The sequence below is a fragment of the Malaclemys terrapin genome, chromosome 13 (assembly GCF_027887155.1).
Source record: "Malaclemys terrapin pileata isolate rMalTer1 chromosome 13, rMalTer1.hap1, whole genome shotgun sequence".
Lineage (NCBI taxonomy): Eukaryota > Metazoa > Chordata > Testudines > Emydidae > Malaclemys > Malaclemys terrapin.
Genome location: NC_071517.1, coordinates 2419323 through 2439043, shown reverse-complemented (window position 1 = coordinate 2439043; position 19721 = coordinate 2419323). Strand labels below are relative to the sequence as shown.

The 19721-nt window shown below is 45.9% G+C and overlaps 1 protein-coding gene across 2 annotated transcripts in view; it reads right to left on the bottom strand.

The window, feature by feature from the left end:
- The window catches only part of RPTOR (regulatory associated protein of MTOR complex 1), a 293281-nt gene that overhangs the window by 22193 nt on the left and 251367 nt on the right, over nucleotides 1-19721 (bottom strand). Inside the window, exons 25-29 of one of the 2 annotated variants that reach the window (XM_054047579.1) lie at nucleotides 14626-14731; nucleotides 10591-10705; nucleotides 9905-10029; nucleotides 8494-8598; nucleotides 3011-3058 (exon numbers count right to left, since the gene is read on the bottom strand). In XM_054047579.1, the coding sequence (XP_053903554.1) occupies nucleotides 3011-3058; nucleotides 8494-8598; nucleotides 9905-10029; nucleotides 10591-10705; nucleotides 14626-14731 (499 nt within the window). The remainder of the gene's footprint in view (nucleotides 1-3010; nucleotides 3059-8493; nucleotides 8599-9904; nucleotides 10030-10590; nucleotides 10706-14625; nucleotides 14732-19721) is intronic. The other variant, XM_054047580.1, reaches the window with a different exon arrangement.

Sequence of the window (19721 nt, the reverse complement as noted above, 5' to 3'; positions counted from 1 at the left end):
CCATTGTGTACCTCCTCTTAACCAGAAGCCTTCTGCCTCTCTAGGGTGTGCTGAACTGAAAAATAACTAATTGGGTTTTAAATGTCTAGCCATTCTAGGCTATTCCTATTTTGGAACAACATAGCCTTGCATGGAAATAACAAAAGATGTGAATTAAAATTATTAATTTTAATAGTTATTTTGGCGCAACTTTGTCCTCTTTTCACACCAGCATTTTAAGGAGGCTCCAGGGCCAATCTAGACACAAACAAGAAGCTGTGGCCTCGTGCCCTCTAGGTAGTTACTTAGCACCTTTGCTGCCATTGGGCTTTCATTATTTTTATTTATGTTATTGTAGTGCCTAAAAGCCCCATTCATGGACCAAGATCCTATTGTGCTTGGCGGTGTACAGACAGAGAACAAAACGATGATCCCCTCGTGATGCTGGCAAACCAGGTGCCAGGACTTGCCCAGGCTTTAGGCCTCAGTCAAGCACAGACAAATTCCTTGCTGTAAACCAGTGTTTCCCCAGTGTGTTGGGGCTTGTGTACACTTACAGCACTGCAGAGGTGCCACTGTAGTGCTTCATGAAGACACTACCTATGCTAATGGGAGAGTGTCTCCAGTCGGTGTATGTACGCCACCTCCCTGAGGGGCAGGAACTATGTTGGTGGGAGAAGCCCTCCCATCGACACAGCATTGTCCACAGCGGGAGCTCAGTTGGTCTAACTGCATCACTCAGGGGTGTGGCTTTTCCACATTCCTGAGCAACAAAGTCATTCCAATGTACGTTTGTAGCGTAGAGCAGGGCTTAGTATGGTTAAGTTGGGTACTGAACTTATAATAATGTGTTTAGACTTTATGAAATGCTTGTACGTTGCTGCATGCAATAATCTCACTTACAATATCTTTATCACATGCTATAAAGTAATATTTAAGTTTTTGCTTTATAACTGTAAAAAGTGTTTCCCTGAACCAGTCAGCCTGTCAGAAGGGATCATCTCTTGCCCATCAGGGAGGACAATCAAAACTAAATGGGCCACTGTGGAACATTACAATACAAAGACTTTTCTAATTGCTCCAGCACAGGCTGTGTGCAAAAGGGCTCATCCCATCAGCTTGAATTCTGAAAGAAGGAAATAAAGATAGTGAACAAGAACATTTTTCAACCTGAGTTAGCCCTAAAAGACATTCAGTATTGACAGATTACTACCGCTTTCCCACCTTTTAAAACTACAGACTGCAACTCGTTTGTGTTTATATGTTTGCCTGCTTTAACCTGTAAATAACTCATTTCTTTTTCCTAGTTAATGAAGCCTTAGTTAGTTTACGATACAACTGACAAGTGTTGTCTTTGGTGAGAGATTTGACCTGGGGTAAGTGCCTGATCTCTTGGGACTGAGAGTAACCTGAAACTTTTGTGATCTTTGGTGAATGGCAACCACCTATCACTTAGCCCAGCTTGCCCAGGTGGCCAGATAGACTGGAATGCCCAAGGGGACTGTCTGTGACTCCATGGTAAGACTGTTGAGGTGCTTCAGGAGTTCATACTTGTTAACGGGTTGGCGAAATTAATTCTAGAACGTCCAACCAGTTTGAGGTGGCTGCCCTGCCTTTTGACAGTCTGCTATAAGGTTGGCACTGCTGTCGTGAACCACTCCAGACAATGTGCCACCCTGCACCAGAGAGCTAACAATCTAAGTACCCCAGCTGTGGCCCATGAAGTCAATGGAATGTAAGGATGCCCCTGGGGCTTTAGCAGAACCTGTGCATTTGACATGGGCGTATCTGGATTGTTTGGCCATCAGACAAATGGTTAAACTCGTACATTTTGAAGAACTCCTTCCACAACAGAGATGGGGAAATCCCGGCTACATTTTCCATTAGGAGAATGCCCGGGAGCTAAACAGTTGTGCTCGTTTTTATTGATTCACAGCTATTTCTGCGCTCTGGACAGAGTGCTGCTTGCATAGCATTGGCAGTATTGCTCCTACATGGGAGTGTCTGGCATTTCCTTAAGCTGATGCCCAGTTACTGAACAGGGAATTCCCTTTAGCCAAGACTTTCTAATTTTAGCCTTTCAATTTGCCAGTGAACGCCTAGCAAAGCCAGGATGCTATTAGTAACACATTAGCTTTGCACAGTCCAATCCCACAGCTCTGTTTCTTGAACAGTCAGACAGAGGGCAAAGGCCCTTAATTAGAGAGCTCTGAATCACGCCCACTGATACAACCACTTTTGTTCTGCTAATCGCTACAGACACATTCCTGCCCTTCTCAGCTAACGAATATTAATAGTTAATGAACAGCCTATGAAGATTACGTCAACTTTCACACACACACAGAAATGGTGTTCTGAGGAGTTCGCCATCTGTCTCGCTCTTCAGGGGCTCATTAGAGAGAAGGGATTCATGTCCAACAAACCCCCAGGCTTCCGCAGCCAAAGGCTGGGGAGTTACATACACTTTTATGGAAGGTAAAGGCAGGGCTTGAAATATTTACCAGACATGTACTAGCCAAAGGACTCAACCCACTAGACAGAGCCTGAGAACAAAGATGCACCAGCTATTCTCTTTCCCGTCACAGTTTGATATAATGGGTGTGTCATACATTTAACTAACAACACGCACACAAAAATCCCACTGGCTCAATGCGATATCTGTTGTCACCATTTGGAAGCCGTCATTCAAACCCTTTTATTCAAGGATGGTTTGAAACGTTCCTACCGAAGAAGGAGCTTTATGTACTGAAAAGACTACCCACATCTTCCACCTGCAAAAAGCCCCCACACCACAGCAGCCACATTAGATTAACCTGCTGTCCTCTCCACTGGGCACCTTGGTCCATCCAGATAGCATCAAATACTCGTCATTACACTCCCCATTGTTCATTAACTACATATATACAAGACAAGGAATGGGAGGGACAGAAGAAGCAAAGCCTTCCAGCTGACATTCAATGGGATGCCATGTCTGACTAGAAGGCCCTTCCCACCCCAGCTGCTCATAGGTAAGAGGAAAGAAAGCACTCACCTCCCTGTTTACTTCTGTCAAGATAGATTGAAACCCTTCGGGCCAGACCTGTGAGAAGACAGGGAGTAAGGGGTGATGCTAAGGGTAAAGTGGGTCAGCCAAAGCAAAATAAATCTGAAAGGGTTAGAAAAGCAACTCAAAGTAAAGGAAAAGAACAGCGAAGGGAAAAGCAGCAGCACCAAGTCAAGTACATGCTTCCAACCAGAGGAAAGGCACTGGTTTGGTTTTAATCACAGCAGCCTTTTCCTAGGAAGCCATTAACAAGCTTCAGTCTGTTTGCCAACACCACAGATTTGCTTGGTAAGTTTCTCCCTGAAAGTGGACGCTCTCTAGATCCTTTTTATAGTTTGGTTCTTTGGTATAAAATAAAATGCATCTCATTGGAGAGTGACAAATGAAAATCAAAATGACCCACGACAAACATCTGTACAGATCAAACCAAACACAAAACATGTCAGGCTTGAGTGTGGCTGAGCAGCAGTATAATGGGTTCTCCTGCACCAGACTTCAGTGGATTGCTAATGAACACTCAGTCAGAGAAAATTTACAGATGCTCGTTAGGCAACTCTTAAGTGGGGAATTAGCTGTAGAACGGATTAGTTTTAAACCTTCATAAACCCTGGAGAGCAAAAGATGCTGCAGGGCGGCAGCACATTCACAGGGTATGGCTGTGTTTAAATACTTGTTGAGACCCCTGCTTATGTCTTGCATATGGACTCAAGGTGTTCGGAAAGCGATCCTGGTAACAGGAAGGTCTCATACAGAGCCTTTGTTGGGAGTCCCACTCTGATTCTCTTTGCTAGTCCGGACAAAGGAAAGCAATGCAGGCTTATGCAAGTGGTATACAGGAGGAACTGGGAGGGGAACACAACACTTAAGTAGATGTAATTAGATGGATTCAAGGCAGCTGGTTGTGTTTCCACACACTCCTCTGAGTCCCAAAACCTGAGTTTTAAAAGAGCTGAGATGCTAAGATTGGAGGTGGCAGTTTATGTTCCATTCTAGGGTTTATCTTGAAGGAACAATGTGAAAGTTGCAATTTCACTCCTGGGAAGCGTTTGCACCATTTCTTGTCTTCAGAGACATAGCTGTGCAGCTACATGACGCGCACTGTTGGGCCAGACCGTGCAAGTTCTGAGTGAAACCTGAGCAGACAGACAGACAGAGTGCTTCTCACCTATCTGACAGCCCTGGGATCTCCAGCCACTCACAAAGCCACTGACTTGCAAACTTCCCTATTTTTATGGTAAATGCTTGAACTCCAATGCCCACAGCAGTAGGACCACATCTTTACAGCAACTCCTACACTGCTCACTAGAAAATGCTCCAAGTTTTCCTTAAATGCCACATCAGTTTTGCACTTGCAGATCTCATTTTTGCCTAGTTCAAAACATTAGGCTAACAACAACATGCGCTTTGCCTCTTTTTCAGACTTCATCCTCTGGCTGGGGACTTAGGGATTGTCCACACAAGAAATTTGCATTGTTTTAACCAATGGTGTGAACCCAAATTGGTGCAACCCCCTGATTAGACACTTTTATTTTGGTTTAAGAGCAGCCCCCCCCATTTCAGCTTAAATGGCTGGGTAAAAGGATCAAAATAAGAATCTCTCAAACCAGAATAAAAGCGTCAACACCGAGGGTTGCACCAGTTTAACTAAATTAACCAACTTACGTTAAACTGATGCAACTTTCCTATGTGGTTATGGCCTCATTTTGGTTCAAGCATCTCAGCCAGGTGAGGAACTGATGGACACTAAGCAAGACTACTTTGCCGTTGTGATATAAATTATTGCGCTAAAGCACGGGTGGGCAAACTTTTTGGCCTGAGGGCCACATCTGGGTATGGAAATTGTTTGGCAGGCCATGAATGCTCACAAAATTGGGGTTGGGATGTATGTGTGGAGGCTCTGGCTGGGGGTGCGGGCTCCGGGGTGGGGCCAGAAATGAGGAGTTCCAGGTGCAGGAGGGGGCTCCAGGCTGGGACCGAGGGGTTCAGAGGGTGGGAGGGGGATCAGTACTGGGGCAAGGGGTTGGGATGTGGGGAGAGGCTCAGAGGGTGCAGGCTTTGGGTGGCCTCAAGTGGCTCCTGGAAGCAGCAGCATGTCACCGCTCCGGCTCCTACACGGAGGTGCAGCCAGGCGGCTCTGCTGTGAGCTGCCCCGTCTGCAGGTGCCACCCCTGCAGCTCCCATTGGCTGTGATTCCTGGCCAATGGGAGTTGCAGGGGCAGTGCTTGGGGTGGAGGCAGCATGCAGAGCAGAGCCCCCTGGCTGCCCCTACGCGTAGGAGCCGGAGGGGGGACATGCTGCTGCTTCCGGGAGCCGCGCAGAGTGGTCCCCAACCCTGCTCCCCGGCTGGAGCGGGACAAGCCCCAGACCCCGCTCCCCAGCAGGAGCTCGAGGGCCGGATTGAAATGGCTGGTGGGCCGGATGCGGCCCACAGTTTGCCCATCCCTGCGCTAAAGCCATGGAACTCCCATCACTTAAAACACCCTGCTGATGCCTTTCAGACCCCTGTAGGAAGTACCCTGGTTTCTCTATTAAGCGCTATGCGTACTCTTCCTTTCCCCACTCTAGCCTGTTCTTCACAAATGAGAGAATTGCATGGAAAGGGGTTGTGTTTCTCAACGTCTCATCTATTCCTGATGCTTACGCCCATGCAAAGTCAGCATCCTGGTTGCTGTGGAGAAGACGATCAAGTCGCAGAGGAAGGATTCTGACACTGGGGGTGTGGATGAAGGGAGAGGAAGTAGCTGAACTCCAGTAAAACTCCTGGTTTCATGTAAACATCCTTAGTAAAAAAAGAGGGAAGTGAGGCACAGAAAATTGAGAATGTGAACATAACCGCTTCAGCGCTGGACTGTAACCTGGGTATCTACAGCAAAAGCGAGCTCTTCAATCGAGAATCTCATTTCCCAGGGAATCATTTCATGTGGCTCTTTTGAAATGAATGAGTTTATTTCTCTCCCCACAAAGAAATCTACATTTCTCTTCTTCTGAATCTAAACCAATCACTCCCTGGTTGAAAAGCAAAGAAAACAGCAAAACCTGGACTTGCTGAGACCACAGGAAAGGAAAGGGTGTAGAGGATGCATAAGAGAAAAAGACTCAAAGTTTCAGCACTGCTGTCTTGGCAAGCACAACTTCCCGACACTTGCAACTAAATCAGTTTTTGCTTCTGTTCATCATCTATTCTGCAATGTCAAACATTGCTTCTGTGTACCTTCCTTTTGCTGCTGCTTTCAAGGTCTGCGGAGAGCAAGATGAAAGCCACAAATGCCCTGCCCTGATTAAAGGTGCGTGTAGGTATTGGGGGAGAAAATGGGAGCCAGAAGGGATTCAGTCTGCATTTGTCAGCATCTCCTGTGAACTCTACTCATTATGCAGCAAGGAGTGGATGATAATGGGAGCCTTGGGGAATTCCTAGAGGCCAGTGATTTGGGAGAGTCCATTACCAGGACAATGGAAATAATATCCTGATTCCTGGGAGGGAAAAGCTTAGGCAGCATCACTCAAAAAGGCTGAGGTTAGGGAAAAAGAAATGGAGAAATGAGAAACCAACCGAATGAGAGTCAAAAGTGCAGCTTGACGTGTATGGCTAGTGATTTTCTCTCCTCTGCTCCAGAGCAGAAGGAATAGGGAGTCAGGCACTTAACAGCTCAGTGCCTTGGCGCCTTCCTGCTTTTGTCCCTGCAAAGAGCAGGTTTCAATCATGGCAATTTTCACAGCACGCTGCAAACTCCCAGCAGTTTGTAATTCATTACGTGCGTGTATGACAGTGTGGTACAGAGCCTGAAGTTACAGCAATCACACTTTCCCCTGACTAGACTACCACAGAGCAGGGACACACTGTGAGGTGTGAAGGGAGAGGCACCAGTCCTGAATCCAACAAAGTAGCACAGGTAAAATCCAATGAATAGCTAAAAAGCCATCAAACAAGAGAAGCAGGAAAATGGGGGGGGGGGGATGTTAAAGGGAGACACATGGGAAGTAAGACTGAGCTGTAAAAATTGCTAGCCTTTGGACATGTCTACACAAACATTTAGTTTGCTGCAAGCTTTTATCAAACAAATATCTCCAGCCTTGTAACAAAGGGCACGTCTACTTGAACATTTAGTTTGCAGCAAGCTGGGCCGTGAATCTACCCTGCACTAGCATCCTATTCACAGTTCATGTGGACCCTGCATAAACTGATGGCGCCCATCAGCAAGGTGCACATGGACACTTAGCGGGAGGCCGGCAAGTGTGGGGCAGATTCACACCCAGCTCGCTGTGAATTAAATGTTCACGTACACAAGCCCTTTGTTACATGGGTGGAAATACTTGTTTGACAAGTCACCAAGTACAGGCTCTGACGGTATTACATAGGGTCTACCAGAGTTATACTGGATTAGCACCAGGGAGTTTTCAAGTAAACTATGCCAGACTCCTGAGATGAGCTACACAGGCTGAGAAATGAGAGCTGCCAGAGTTTAAGGCTATAATGGACCATTACGATCATCTAGTCGGACGTCCTGTACAGCGCAGGCCAGAGAATCTCACCCAGTGGTACGAGCATCAAACCCAAAACCGCTGGTTGTGCTACAGCAGATCTTTGTAAAAGACATCCAGCCTTGATTCACAGAATTCAAGTGACAGAGGAGAATTGTCAGACCACTGATGTATCCTCAGGCCATGGACGGAGAGAGCATCCCCCCCAGTAATACCCTAAGACAGGTTTCACGGTCACCCGGATTAGACTCCTGGTTTCGGCATTGTGCACGCCTGGGTGGCCTTTCCGCATGCAGACTAGCTTGGTATTTTTTAAGTTCCAAGGTGATTTGAGTCTGATTGTGCCACTGTCCTGTACATATCAGATGAGATTGCCCACTCTTCTACCAACTCTCAACCCACAATAAATGACAGGGAGTAAGTGCTAAAATAGAACACAAGCTTAGTGTGGTCACGAGTGCAACGTGCAAAGTTGTGCAAAGGGTGAGCAGCCAATCAAAGGGAAAGAGGAAATAGGTGAGCTATTCATAAAACCCAAATCGGGGAAGACATAACCACCTGCTACAACCAGTTCAGGGTAGGAAAGTGCTCAGTACACCCTTGTTCTACAGTTCTCTCCTCAGGAGCAAAATAAGTTAGCTTAGCTCCATGCAACTCCAGTGGCGCCTCTGATGGACAAAGTGGCTGTACTCCTCTATTCCACTGTTGGAGAATTATCCTCCATCTCTACCCTTTTGCACTGCTACTCCCCACCTGGCTACTCCAGTCATACTTAGCTCAGAAGAGCTTGTGTTTGAGGTTTATGTGGACAAGGGGAAAAGGAATCCCTGACCAGGGCTTGGTAAGACTCCACTCCAAGGCCCAGAGACTGTTAACAAGGATGTTACTGAAGGCTGAAATAGAACAACTTGTCCCACTTTGCCTATCCCTAGAAAAGGTCCCACCAGGGTAAGTTATTTCTACCCCCAGATGGGAATTCAGCACAGACCCACCTCGTGTGGTTGGCAGCATGTCCGACAAGCCCTGCCAGGCAGTCACCATCTCGGGATTCTTTTCAAGGTCTGCAAAGTTCTTCCACACTCTGATAGCACCGTCATCTTGAGGAGCATAGAAAAAAGTCAATGTCACTGCTGGTACAGATGTCACTTAGTTACGTGGGAGCAGATGGAGAAAGGAAAGATAACCTGGAATTGCAATCATGACTCCTAAATGGAATGAAAATGTCACCTGACCTTCCAGGCCCCTTTCTGAATGATTTCTCCTCCACCTGTTCATTAGGATTGTTCTTCTCGCTAATCTTATGTCCATGCAACCAGGGGATTATTTCACAGGGGACTGCACTGGGAGAGTGAACACCTTAAATTAGTTGTAAATCCTTCTCTTTGAAACAGTTCATTTTCACTAGGACTTATCTCTTTTCTTTCCTTCCTTCCTTCCTTCCCATCAATGCTGAGAACCAAAGTACTCGACTAAATACAAAACACAACCCAGTACGAGAGCTTTACCAAAGCCCACCTTCTTGGCACAAGCCCTTCACACCAGCATCATGTCTCTTCTTGTTTTGTTCCCCCCTCAGTGAAACTTTTTTGTGCTAAAAATCAGTAATTTGAAAGAGAAATGTCCTAGAGGTCTCAGAATCCCTCTCACACATTTCTTAATTATGCCATAATTGCACACTTCAGCACTGACTTTGAACAACAATTGAAAACACTCAGACTGTCAGATTTACAACAGTTCCCTGGAAGAAGTAAATCCCTCGCACAGCTCCAGAGGCCGATGAATGGAAAAAGCTGTACTTTGTGCTATCCTACAATAGGGGAATCTACAGAAGTTCTTTTCCCAGGTGATTTGTCAGGGACAGGGAAGAGACTTGCAGAGAAATTTGGAGCCATTTGAGAAATTATAATGTAAAAAAATATACCGGCAGGCCATGCCCACTCTACAGCTATCCTGTGTTAGTAACAATATTTGACAGCATAGTTGTAGCATGGTTTCCCTGTCTGCTGTGGACAGGATTTCCTTCCCATTAAAAACAGTGCTGACTGAAATTGTGTTGCCTCCACGGGTCATCTATACAATAAGGTTGTAACATGGTTTGTAACTGTGTTGGGCGAGGACTCAAAACCATTCATCAAATGAATCAGGCGGCAATCGTGATTGAAAATGATACCAAGAAGTGTTTAGTGCATCAAGTTCAACTCCAAACAGTTAAATTATTCAAACCTGCTAGCCATAAACTTCTCCCAGGAGCCTCCCAGGCCTGGAATTCCCATGGAAGGGTGACTGGACCAGCCCCATAAAGGAGAGGGGAGGGCTCAGAACATCTCACATGCATCTGAAGCTTGGAAATGATTCCTCCTCTCTCTTGCCCTTTGACCATTTGGTGACTGAGGCTGAACTCACCTGTGGCAGTCAGGAGCAGAGAGCAGTCTTGTCCATTCAGGTATTCCATTGCTGTGATCCTGGTGTAGCGAGGGTTCCCATTGTGGAAATAGTCCAGTTTCTCCCCCTTCTCCCAATCCCAAAAACTGGGGAAGGTAGCGGAATATCAGGTCAGATCTGCATTCACTGCACAAGCCATAAAAAGCAGCTTTCCCACTAAAGGTTACGTGCACTGGGTACCAATTTAATTTGTTTTTCTCCTTAAGAGTATTGAGTGTCTCTTTATTAAAGCCTTTCTATAACATCTCCGGCTTCTGCAGAGGAAGTAATAAGATTAATATCCTAACCTGTTACAAATCTAGTTATAATGAGGATCCCTCTACCTACTGACACAAAAGGCCACCTTATTTGTTTAACACAGAAGAGATGCAGACTTGTTCAGCCCGAGGCGGGGGGAATTATGTGTTGCTCTGGACAATACTAGCAACAATGCTGCGAGGCTGCAGAAGGAGCCCTACCCGACCCATCTCAGCTGGAAGGAGAATAGCTATGGAAGTGGATGGGGGAGAAAATGAGGACAAGCATATCATCCCCCCAACAAAGAATTCAGAGCACTTGGTATCCATCATTGTGGCTGACAGTCCTTACATGTGCAGTCATGACCCTGGAAGCCAATCCCTCAGGATCAGAAAGGCAGAAACTCTTACCAGATGCTGTCTTTATCAGCTACTGCTATACATGGTGTGAATGGATGGAACTTCACCACGGAAGGAACGCCTGGATTCCTGTTCAGAAAGATTTGATCATCTAGCCGTGAAATACCTGGGGGGGAGGAGACACAGGGAGGGGGGAAATGAGAGAAAACCCAGATTCAGTACCTGGGAATCAAACCACAAAAAGGATATTGCTCTCTACTTTCTGTTCAATCCTCAACCCACCCTCCTATCCTTCTAAGCTTCACACTTGGCCAGTTCCTTTGTCCCACCAGACTTTGTGCCTTTTTCCACACCACCCCTTACTCCCAACTAACATATGCCAAACCCTCATCATTTTCTGCCTCCCAAAGCCTCCTTAACCATAACCTATCTGGTGATCGGGAGTCCCTTCAGGACACTGATCTACTGGTCTAGCAAAACTCTTTTGCTTAGCAGCACCACGGACACCTATGGTGCTACATAAACAATAATAGTTTACCGTGCTCTCTCCCTAAACCAGAATCCTTTACTCTTGCCATGTTGCTCAGAGACCTAAAACTGTTGGCCTCCCCCAGCTGGCCTATTTGGGGCTGAATCTCTTCCTCCCCACCCCTCTAGAGAAGAAAACATGCCACCTAGGAGGAGCCAATGCTGGAGATGCTTAGTCAGTGAGGTCTCTCCAGGACATGGGAGCTCATATCCTCTGTGAGAGTGAAAAGCTGCACAGCTCTTCTCATGGTCTCGCACTCCTGAAATTATAGTTGGGCATCTCTGGCAAATTTTAAACTGGATGCAAGCTTTTCTCTAGCTTAGATAGCAAACGTCAGCACTGATCAGAGCAGTCTAGTGAGTGGGCTGGGTGTTCGTGGGCTCAGATCTCACATCAGGCCTTCAGTTCATATCCACTGCTGACACTGCTGCAATAGAAGGCTGCCAAGTCCAGAAGTGTTGCTGAAATGATCCAGGTCTACATCACTGTTGTAAAATGTTGATGTACCTTTCGTAGGAAAGGGGCCAAATCCTATTGGGAAATGCTCACAAAAGCCTGAAACACTGCCATTTGTTTACACGTCAAGCTGCTAAATATTCTGGGCTCCGGTATGTGGAATCTATGACGATCATTTCACAAAGGTTTTATTTATGCAGGCAGAGTTACACAGTGTGTGACTGTAGGATTTCTGACTTTGGGAATCATCAGCAGGATAATCATGAGTCATTGCAAAATTTCTGAAAACCTAAATGATTACAAGGTAAGAATCCAAATCATTGCCAACGTATGCGGCTGTATCCACTCCACCTTAGGTGCTAGTAATATCACCAAGGGCCGTGGCGGAAATGCAGAATCCTGAGCGGACAGCTTGTCAGCAGATATAGACTTTGAGATAGTTTGTTTTACAATGCATTGATTTAAGTCTATTTTAATTTGTTGTTAATATTTGGGATCTTGGGTGTGTGATTTTTACAACTATTTTGCATTTCACTTTCACAGTCTGGAGGACAGAATCTGAACCTGTGCATGACGAGATTCAAGCCCATGAGGCTGACACCAACCCCCCTCCTTTGTACTATCTGTGTTCAGAAAAGGCCCCTGACTCATCCCCTGCACTCTCCTGGTTTATGATATTCTGCTGTGGTAGATACCAGGCCATCCATTGTATAAGACTCAAGCCTGCCAGCCCTCCAGCTGCACATGAGAAACGGAGTCTCAGACAGCATCTTGCTCAGCAGATTAATGTTTCACACTGATCCTCTCCCTGCCAGCGTCTCATATGAGAAAAACACCCAATGGTGAGAGCATCTCTTGAACACGCAGCCACACACAGAACCACAGTGTAGGGGAATGAGACAGATTCAACCCCCACTACTCACTGGCTAAGCAAGCTACAGAATGAGTAATAATATCAGGTCTCATCATAGCTATGTAAATTCCAGAGGCTGCTTTAGTGGGCTACGCTGAATTCAAAATACATAAAAAAAAAATGCTAGCCTGACTGCCACTTTGTAAATGCATGAAGAGTTATAAATAAGCAAGATTAGCTTTCAGCAGAGCACTAAATATATGTTAATGAAATATGAATCCAAGGCATATTAGAGGAACAGCCATGAGTGCAAATGAGGCTGTGCATAAAAATGCTAAAAAATATAATGGGATACGAGGCATAAACAATCATCTCTGGAGCTCGGTGGAGTGGGGGAATTCTGGAGTCATTCAGATGCCTGCTAAACATCAAGAGGACAAGAATCATTCACCTTTGCAAAACAAGCTGATTTGGCATGACTGTAACCTGAGTAGCATTTGATACACATCAAAAACCCTGACTGTGCCCTTTAGGCCAGGTGGGGACTCTGAAGTTTAACCTGCCATCCCTTGAAAAATGTAACTCACAATATCATCAGAACTTGACAGGACAGGAAGGAAAGGCCAAAACAGTAAATCAATAGTATCTGTTAAGGGCCTCTAAATTATCCATTTTGTGTTGGACACTTTAATACTTGCGGACAAGCCATCTCTGACTGGCAGAGCTACTGAAAAGCGCAGCTGTTGACTTTCCAGGCCAAGGCTTCAGGGTAAACACATGCATTTAAAATTGTGAACTTTGTCAATTCTTTTAAGCAGGAAAACCCCTTCTTATGACAGGTTCTCTCTCTCAAAAATCCCTGGTCTCTTATTCTTTCCCACCCCAAGTTCAACTCAGATGGTTACATAAAATGACGATCATTTTTGGCTGACCCCGCTACAAATGCCTATATTCCTTAGATGATAACATTGCATTTAGGTTTTCAAAAGGGAAGGAGAACGTCTACACTCACCACAAGCAGGTCAATCCCCTGAGCAGGAGTAATTACTAGCAGTAGATGAAGCCCTGTAAGCTTCAAGATAAATCACCTCTAGGGAAACACTTCACAGTTCAACAAGCTCCTATTCCCCTAATGGGACCCATGAAAAAGGCCAGTGATTAGTTAAACACGCTGGTCTAACAAAGGCTTTGTATAGTTTATTGTTATTTACTGTTTGTATTACAGGTGTGCTTAGAGGCCCCAGCTGTAGCGGGAGATTTTGGCAAACCAGTAAAGTGCCTGAAACCACTATGGCTTATTGCTAAAAGCAGCCAAATCAGCAGGCCATAAAGTGGCCATGTAGCAAACTCAGCCTGACCAAGGCAGGAGGGGAGGGAGTTTTGGGTGCCACAGAAAGGGCAGCTTAACCCCGCATCCTTCCTGATAAGAATTGTGTTGAAGTTGCTGATACATGCATTTTAGAAGAGAGGAATGTCTATTGGGGCCTCAAGGCTGCAAACTCTGGGAAAACCCCACACCTGGTTAATCAATCAGAAGGAAGCCTCTTGCTTGACCATTGAAACTACTTGCTTAACAAGTTTTCTTTAAGGGACATGGCAGTCTGTTACTAATGTATAAATAAGGGGGAAAAGTTTGAGGTGGGGGGACTCTCCCTCTGGATGCATCTTGTGTTCCCCACCAGCACATGGGCTGCCGCTGTGCCACTCAATAGTCACACTCGGCTTCGGTAATTATCAAGGGTTGGGGGTGTTTTACTAACTTGTTGCGGACGTAAGTGCTTAAGACTAAGCAAAGTTTTAGCTTTAAGTGAAAGCACTCTCGTGTTGTCCTGTCTGTGCCAGCCAACTATCGGTTGGATGCCTGTGTCTCCCCTGATTTATTTCCTGACCAGGGCTGGCTCCAGGGTTTTTGCCGCCCCAAGTGGCGTAAAAAAAAAAAAAAAAAGCCGCGATCTGCGGCGGGAGGTCCTTGGCTCCGAGCAGGAGTGAGGGACCGTCCGCCGAATAGTTGGACCTGCCGCCCCTCTCTGGAGTGGCCGTCCCAAGCACCTGCTTGGCAAGCTGGTGCCTGGAGCCGGCCCTGTTCTTGACACCACCTCGCATAGAGTAAAAGTTACCAAGAGCTTTGGGTTGAAAGAACCCTGGGTAACACAGCTAAGCCCATTGGGGAGGAGGGGGGGGCGGGGAGAATGGGACATAATGCTAGCTGTGGTACATGAGAAAAGTGTCTGAGAAGTAGAGAGCTCACCCTTCTGGATGATCTTCTGTGCTTGCTTTCGGACACGGGTGTTGCGTAGAAACCGCCATTCCCTCTCTTTGCGGATCTGGCTCTCCAAATCATGCTCTTCTGGAATCTTCCAATAAATGAATACATTAATAAAACAAAACCAGACTAGCTGTAACTATCCAAACCTAACTCTCTCTCTCTCTCACACACACACACACACACACACACACACACACACACACACACACACCCCCTACATCCTGCTGCCGACAGGAAATGGAAAGAGCACACAGGACCGTACGATTTGGATCGGACTCTTCTCCTTGTTAGTAATCTTTTCCCTTTGTCCCTCTCCTCGACAGGGGTCCTGTATTTTGTCTCATCTTATTTATTTTTATTAGAATGGTAGCAATGACACTCTCTGAGGAGAGAAACGAAGCAGGTCTCTGCAGGCAGACTGTCTTTCACTGGGAATTCCACAGTGAAGGCAGGGAACTGGTTAGCTTGGAAACACCTGGTCAGAAAGAGGAGAGACGCAGATTGCCACCCGAGAGAGCGGATGGCCAGGGACTTGGAAGCCTCAGAGTGGATGTTGTTGTTGGACCACAATGGGGAAATATAAGTGCAGTTGCCTTACATTATGACACCAGGTAGCCCCTGCAATGAACCCATAGACAAATTGCACCTTACAAAACTATCCCAGAGCCAACCCAACTACTTTCCTCTGTCTAAATACAATATAGCTTATTTTGCAACTCATCAAAGCATCATAAAACATTTCAGAGCAATGTATAAAGAAAGAATGGAGCTCTTACATAGGCAGAAAGTTAAAAACTTGTATTAGAATCTTCCTTTCATTGTCTAGAACTGACAAGAGGTGAAAGATCATATTAAGTATTTTATTTTTAAATCTCAAGGTTTTCAGGTTATCAATGCAACACTGACTGACAAACAGAAGGAGTGTTTTAGCTTCCCGTACTGGAACACGACAGCTTGCAAGGAAATGCTGTAACCCCTTATCTTCTCATCTTAATTACACACCAATAGAGCTGGGCTGGAAATGGTTTTCCTGTCCCAGGAACATTTTTGAGATTGCCATTTCTCCCCCCTTCTGCATAGGCACAACACCGAGATCTTTTGTCGTTTTTCTTTTTCAACAAACAAAACACACCTCGAGCCAGGCTGCACCCCAGAGGAGCCAAGAGCCCAGTAGTTAAGACACACGCTTGGAATGTGGGAGACCCAGCTGCAATTCCCTGCTCTGCCTGCGTCAGACCAGAGGCTAGAACCTGGGTCTTCCATATCCCAGGAGAGTGGCCTGACCATGGAATGGTTGGCTATTCTGGAGTATTTCTCTCTCTCTCTCTCTTTCTGACCAGAAATGATTTATAAGCCTTACCTGTCAAAAGTTTCACTGAAACTGGGGGGAGGGATAGCTCAGTGGTTTGAGCATTGGCCTGCTAAACCCAGGCTTGTGAGTTCAATCCTTGAGGGGGCCACTTAGGGATCTGAGGCAAAATCAGTACTTGGTCCTGCTAGTGAAGGCAGGGGGCTGGACTCAATGACCTTGCAGGGTCCCTTCCAGTTCTAGGAGATAGGATACCTTCCCACAAGAAGTTTCAGTTTTGTCAAATCGGCAATTTCTAACAAAAACCATTTTGAGGGAAAATCCCACACCAGCTCGAGACACAAATCCCTCAGTCTGTAAAACTTTGGGGCAGCTGAAATAAGATATACTCAATACCATACAACTGAGTCCTATTTTGCAACCCCTCCTCACACTGAGTAGCTCTGAGGTTCATAGGACCAAGTACTAACCAGCACAGTGAGGCCCACAGGCATAAAAAGGGCTGGAAGAGACAGCAGGTGGTCACCCAGTACATCCCTGCGCGATGAGGCAGGATTAATTATACCTAGACTGTCCCTGACAGATGTTTTCTAACCTGTTCTTAAAAACCTCTAGTGATGGAGATTCCATGACCCTCCTAGGTCAACTGATTAACTATACTTACAGCTTGAAAGCTGACCTGATATTTAACCTAAATGTCCCTTGCTGCAAACTAAGCTGATTACTTCTTGTCCTATGGTGGAAACAGAGAACAACTGATCACCATCCTCTTTATAACAACCTTTTACATATTTTTGAAAACTTAGCATGTATCCTCCAAGTCTGTCTTCTCTAGACAAAACAGGGCCCATTTTTCAACCTTTCTTCATAATTATTCCAGTGGAGTAACCAGAATCTTTGCAGGCTTGAGTGAAATGTTGAATTTATCTCTGTCAGGTCTAAGTTAGAAATTTTTGCGGGTCTAGTAATGTCACACTATGCGCGAGGGGTGTGATTCCCCGGCTTGTGTACACCTCCCAGCAGTAGCTCTGATCCAGATAGCATGAGCATAAATAGAAGGGTAGCAGCAGTGAGGGCCTGGCAGAGCAGTGCCGAGTACAAACCCACCCGTTACAGGTGGCTCACGACACTGCTATTCCTACGGACGCTCGGGATGAGAGCCAGTGCGAGTAAGCATACACAAGCAGGGGAATCACACTCCTAGCACACAGTGCGGGCACAGCATTTGGGAGGCAACGTCTTCTGTGACGTTTTTATACTGGCAAAAGCTCTAACAGAGATGTAGTTGTAACTTATACCAATTCTTTGAGCACAACAAGCTATCCTGGCAAAACACTTTTTTGCCCAGTACACACTGTGTCTACACTAGGAAGGCTTGTTGATGCTGCAGTGAGCTTTATTGGGTTGTGTATTTTTAAATACGAATAAGCTAAAGCACCTTTGAATTTAAAGGCACAAGAAATTCCTTTTATGAAAATACCAATAACGACGCACTAAAGCTTTTATTCAGAACTGTGATATTAAAACAGTAAATACAGCAGGTAAAGGGCTTTGTCCCTTTCAAAATTTCCTTTCTTCCCATCCTCCTCTTAAAAACCATTGACCACAGCAAGGGAGAGATTCAATAAAGATGAAGACTGGGGTGACCAGCAAGCCATGTGCACTGCCAAATGGGAGTCCCCGACGCGACACCAGTTCTGGTCCGTGTGTTACAGGGGCAGCAGACCCAGCTGCTGGGGCTAAGAGTGTCCCTCTCTTTCAGAGCTCTAGAACAGAGCTCTGCAGCCCGGCGATCGTGAGAGAGCCTCAGGAGGGGATTGGGGGCAGGCAGGCCCCTCCTGCACAGGCATTATGGAAGAAACAAGTGAAAGGGACAAAGATGATTTTTTGGCCATTTGATGCATCCTGGCTCACAAAAGTTTGAGAACCACTGCTCGAAAACACCCCTCTGGGCAATTAAAAAGCTGCGACAGGGGGCTCTGAGGAGAGTTACACCCAGTGTATGTCAATGAAAAGGATAACTGCTGCTCAGAAAGGGGTATTTCTTGGGAGGGGGAGCAGGAGGAGGGGTAAGCCCTCCCAGACCCACAATTTTTTTTCCTAATGAAAAAGAACTTAAATAGCCTGACATTACTATGCACACTGTGTTCAAAACATCCCACACATTGGAAAGGACTCGTAACAATGATGATTGGGCTGGATTGCCTTTTCTTTTTTAAAAAAACACCCAAGATTCATTTTACAGCAATCTAGGGTTTATTAGAAAGGAAATGACAAATGACCAAGAATGCAAAGCAATAAACAAACCCAGGATAAAATGCATCAAAGCATATTCAAGAGCAGAGATATTACACTTTAATGAAAATCCAGTTTCTGTGGGAATAAATTGGAGTAAGATCTAAAGGCCGTCTCAAGCAGGAAGGGGCAGGGGCGTGCACAGAATTCTAACTCCGTCCATTGGCACCCAGCAGTTCTCTCAGACTCGGACTAGGAACTATGTGTCTGTGAGGAAACTACTGTCCCCTCCCCTGACAAGATATGGTGTGTGCCGGGCTCAAAGATGGGGCAGCAGATGAAGGGAGTATCTGGGCTTTGCAGCTCTGAAGAAAATGGTCTCAGTCCTTCCAAGGACAATAGGCAGAAAGGAAATGGAGAACCAGCCCAAAATGAACTCTCTTGCACTGACAAGGTGGGTGAGGGCATATCTTCTATGGGACCAACTTCTGCTGGTGAAAGAAAAGTGTTCCAGCCACACCGAGCTCTTCTTCAGGCCTGTGTAGCTCAGAAGCTTGTCTCCCTCTCACCAACAGGAGTGGGTCCAATAAAACAGTGGTTCTCAACCAGCGGTATGTGTACTGCTGGGGTATGCACAGGTCTTCGGGGGTACATCAACTCATCTAGATAGTTGCCTAGTTTTACAATAGGCTACATAACAAGTACCAGCAAAGTCAGTACAAACTAAAATTTCATACAATGACTTGTTTATGCTGCTCTACATACACCTCTACCCCGATATAACGCGACCCGATATAACACGAATTCGGGTATAACGCAGTAAAGCAGTGCACCGGGGGGGCGGGGCTGCGCACTCCGGTGGATCAAAGCAAGTTCAATATAACGTGGTTTCACCTATAACGCGGTAAGATTTTTTGGCTCCCGAGGACAGTGTTCTATCGAGGTAGAGGTGTACTATACACTGAAATGCAAGTACAATATTTATATTATTTTACAATGATATAGTAAAAATGAGAAAGTAAGCAATTTTTCAGTAATAGTATGATTTCTGTAAGCAAGTAGTTTTTAAGAGAGGTGAAACCTGGGGTTACACAAGACAAATCAGCTTCCTGAAAGGGGTACAGTCGTCTGGAAAGGTTGAGAGCCATGCAATAAAAGCTATTACCTCACCCACCTTGTCTCTCTCATATCCTGTGACTGACAGGGCTACACCACCACGGCATATCTACCAGTGCCAGACGCACTGTGTGCCTGCTTATGACATGGCCAGGGTCAGGGGGAAATGTCGCCCTCTGCAATCATTTTGTGTATGAATTGGGGGTAGAGGGAGAGCAAGAGTTAAAGTTGCTGCGTGCAGCCAGTACCAGGGGACAGAGAATGTGGCCAAAACATTCCCACATCCCCACGAGGGACCTGCTGAGTAATCTCGCTGAGCCACTGCAGTACTTTGGCTAACAAAAATAATAAAGTACTCAGATGAGCTCTTAGCGTGCGCATGTAACTGGGGAACTCCTGGGTTACAATGCAAATGTGA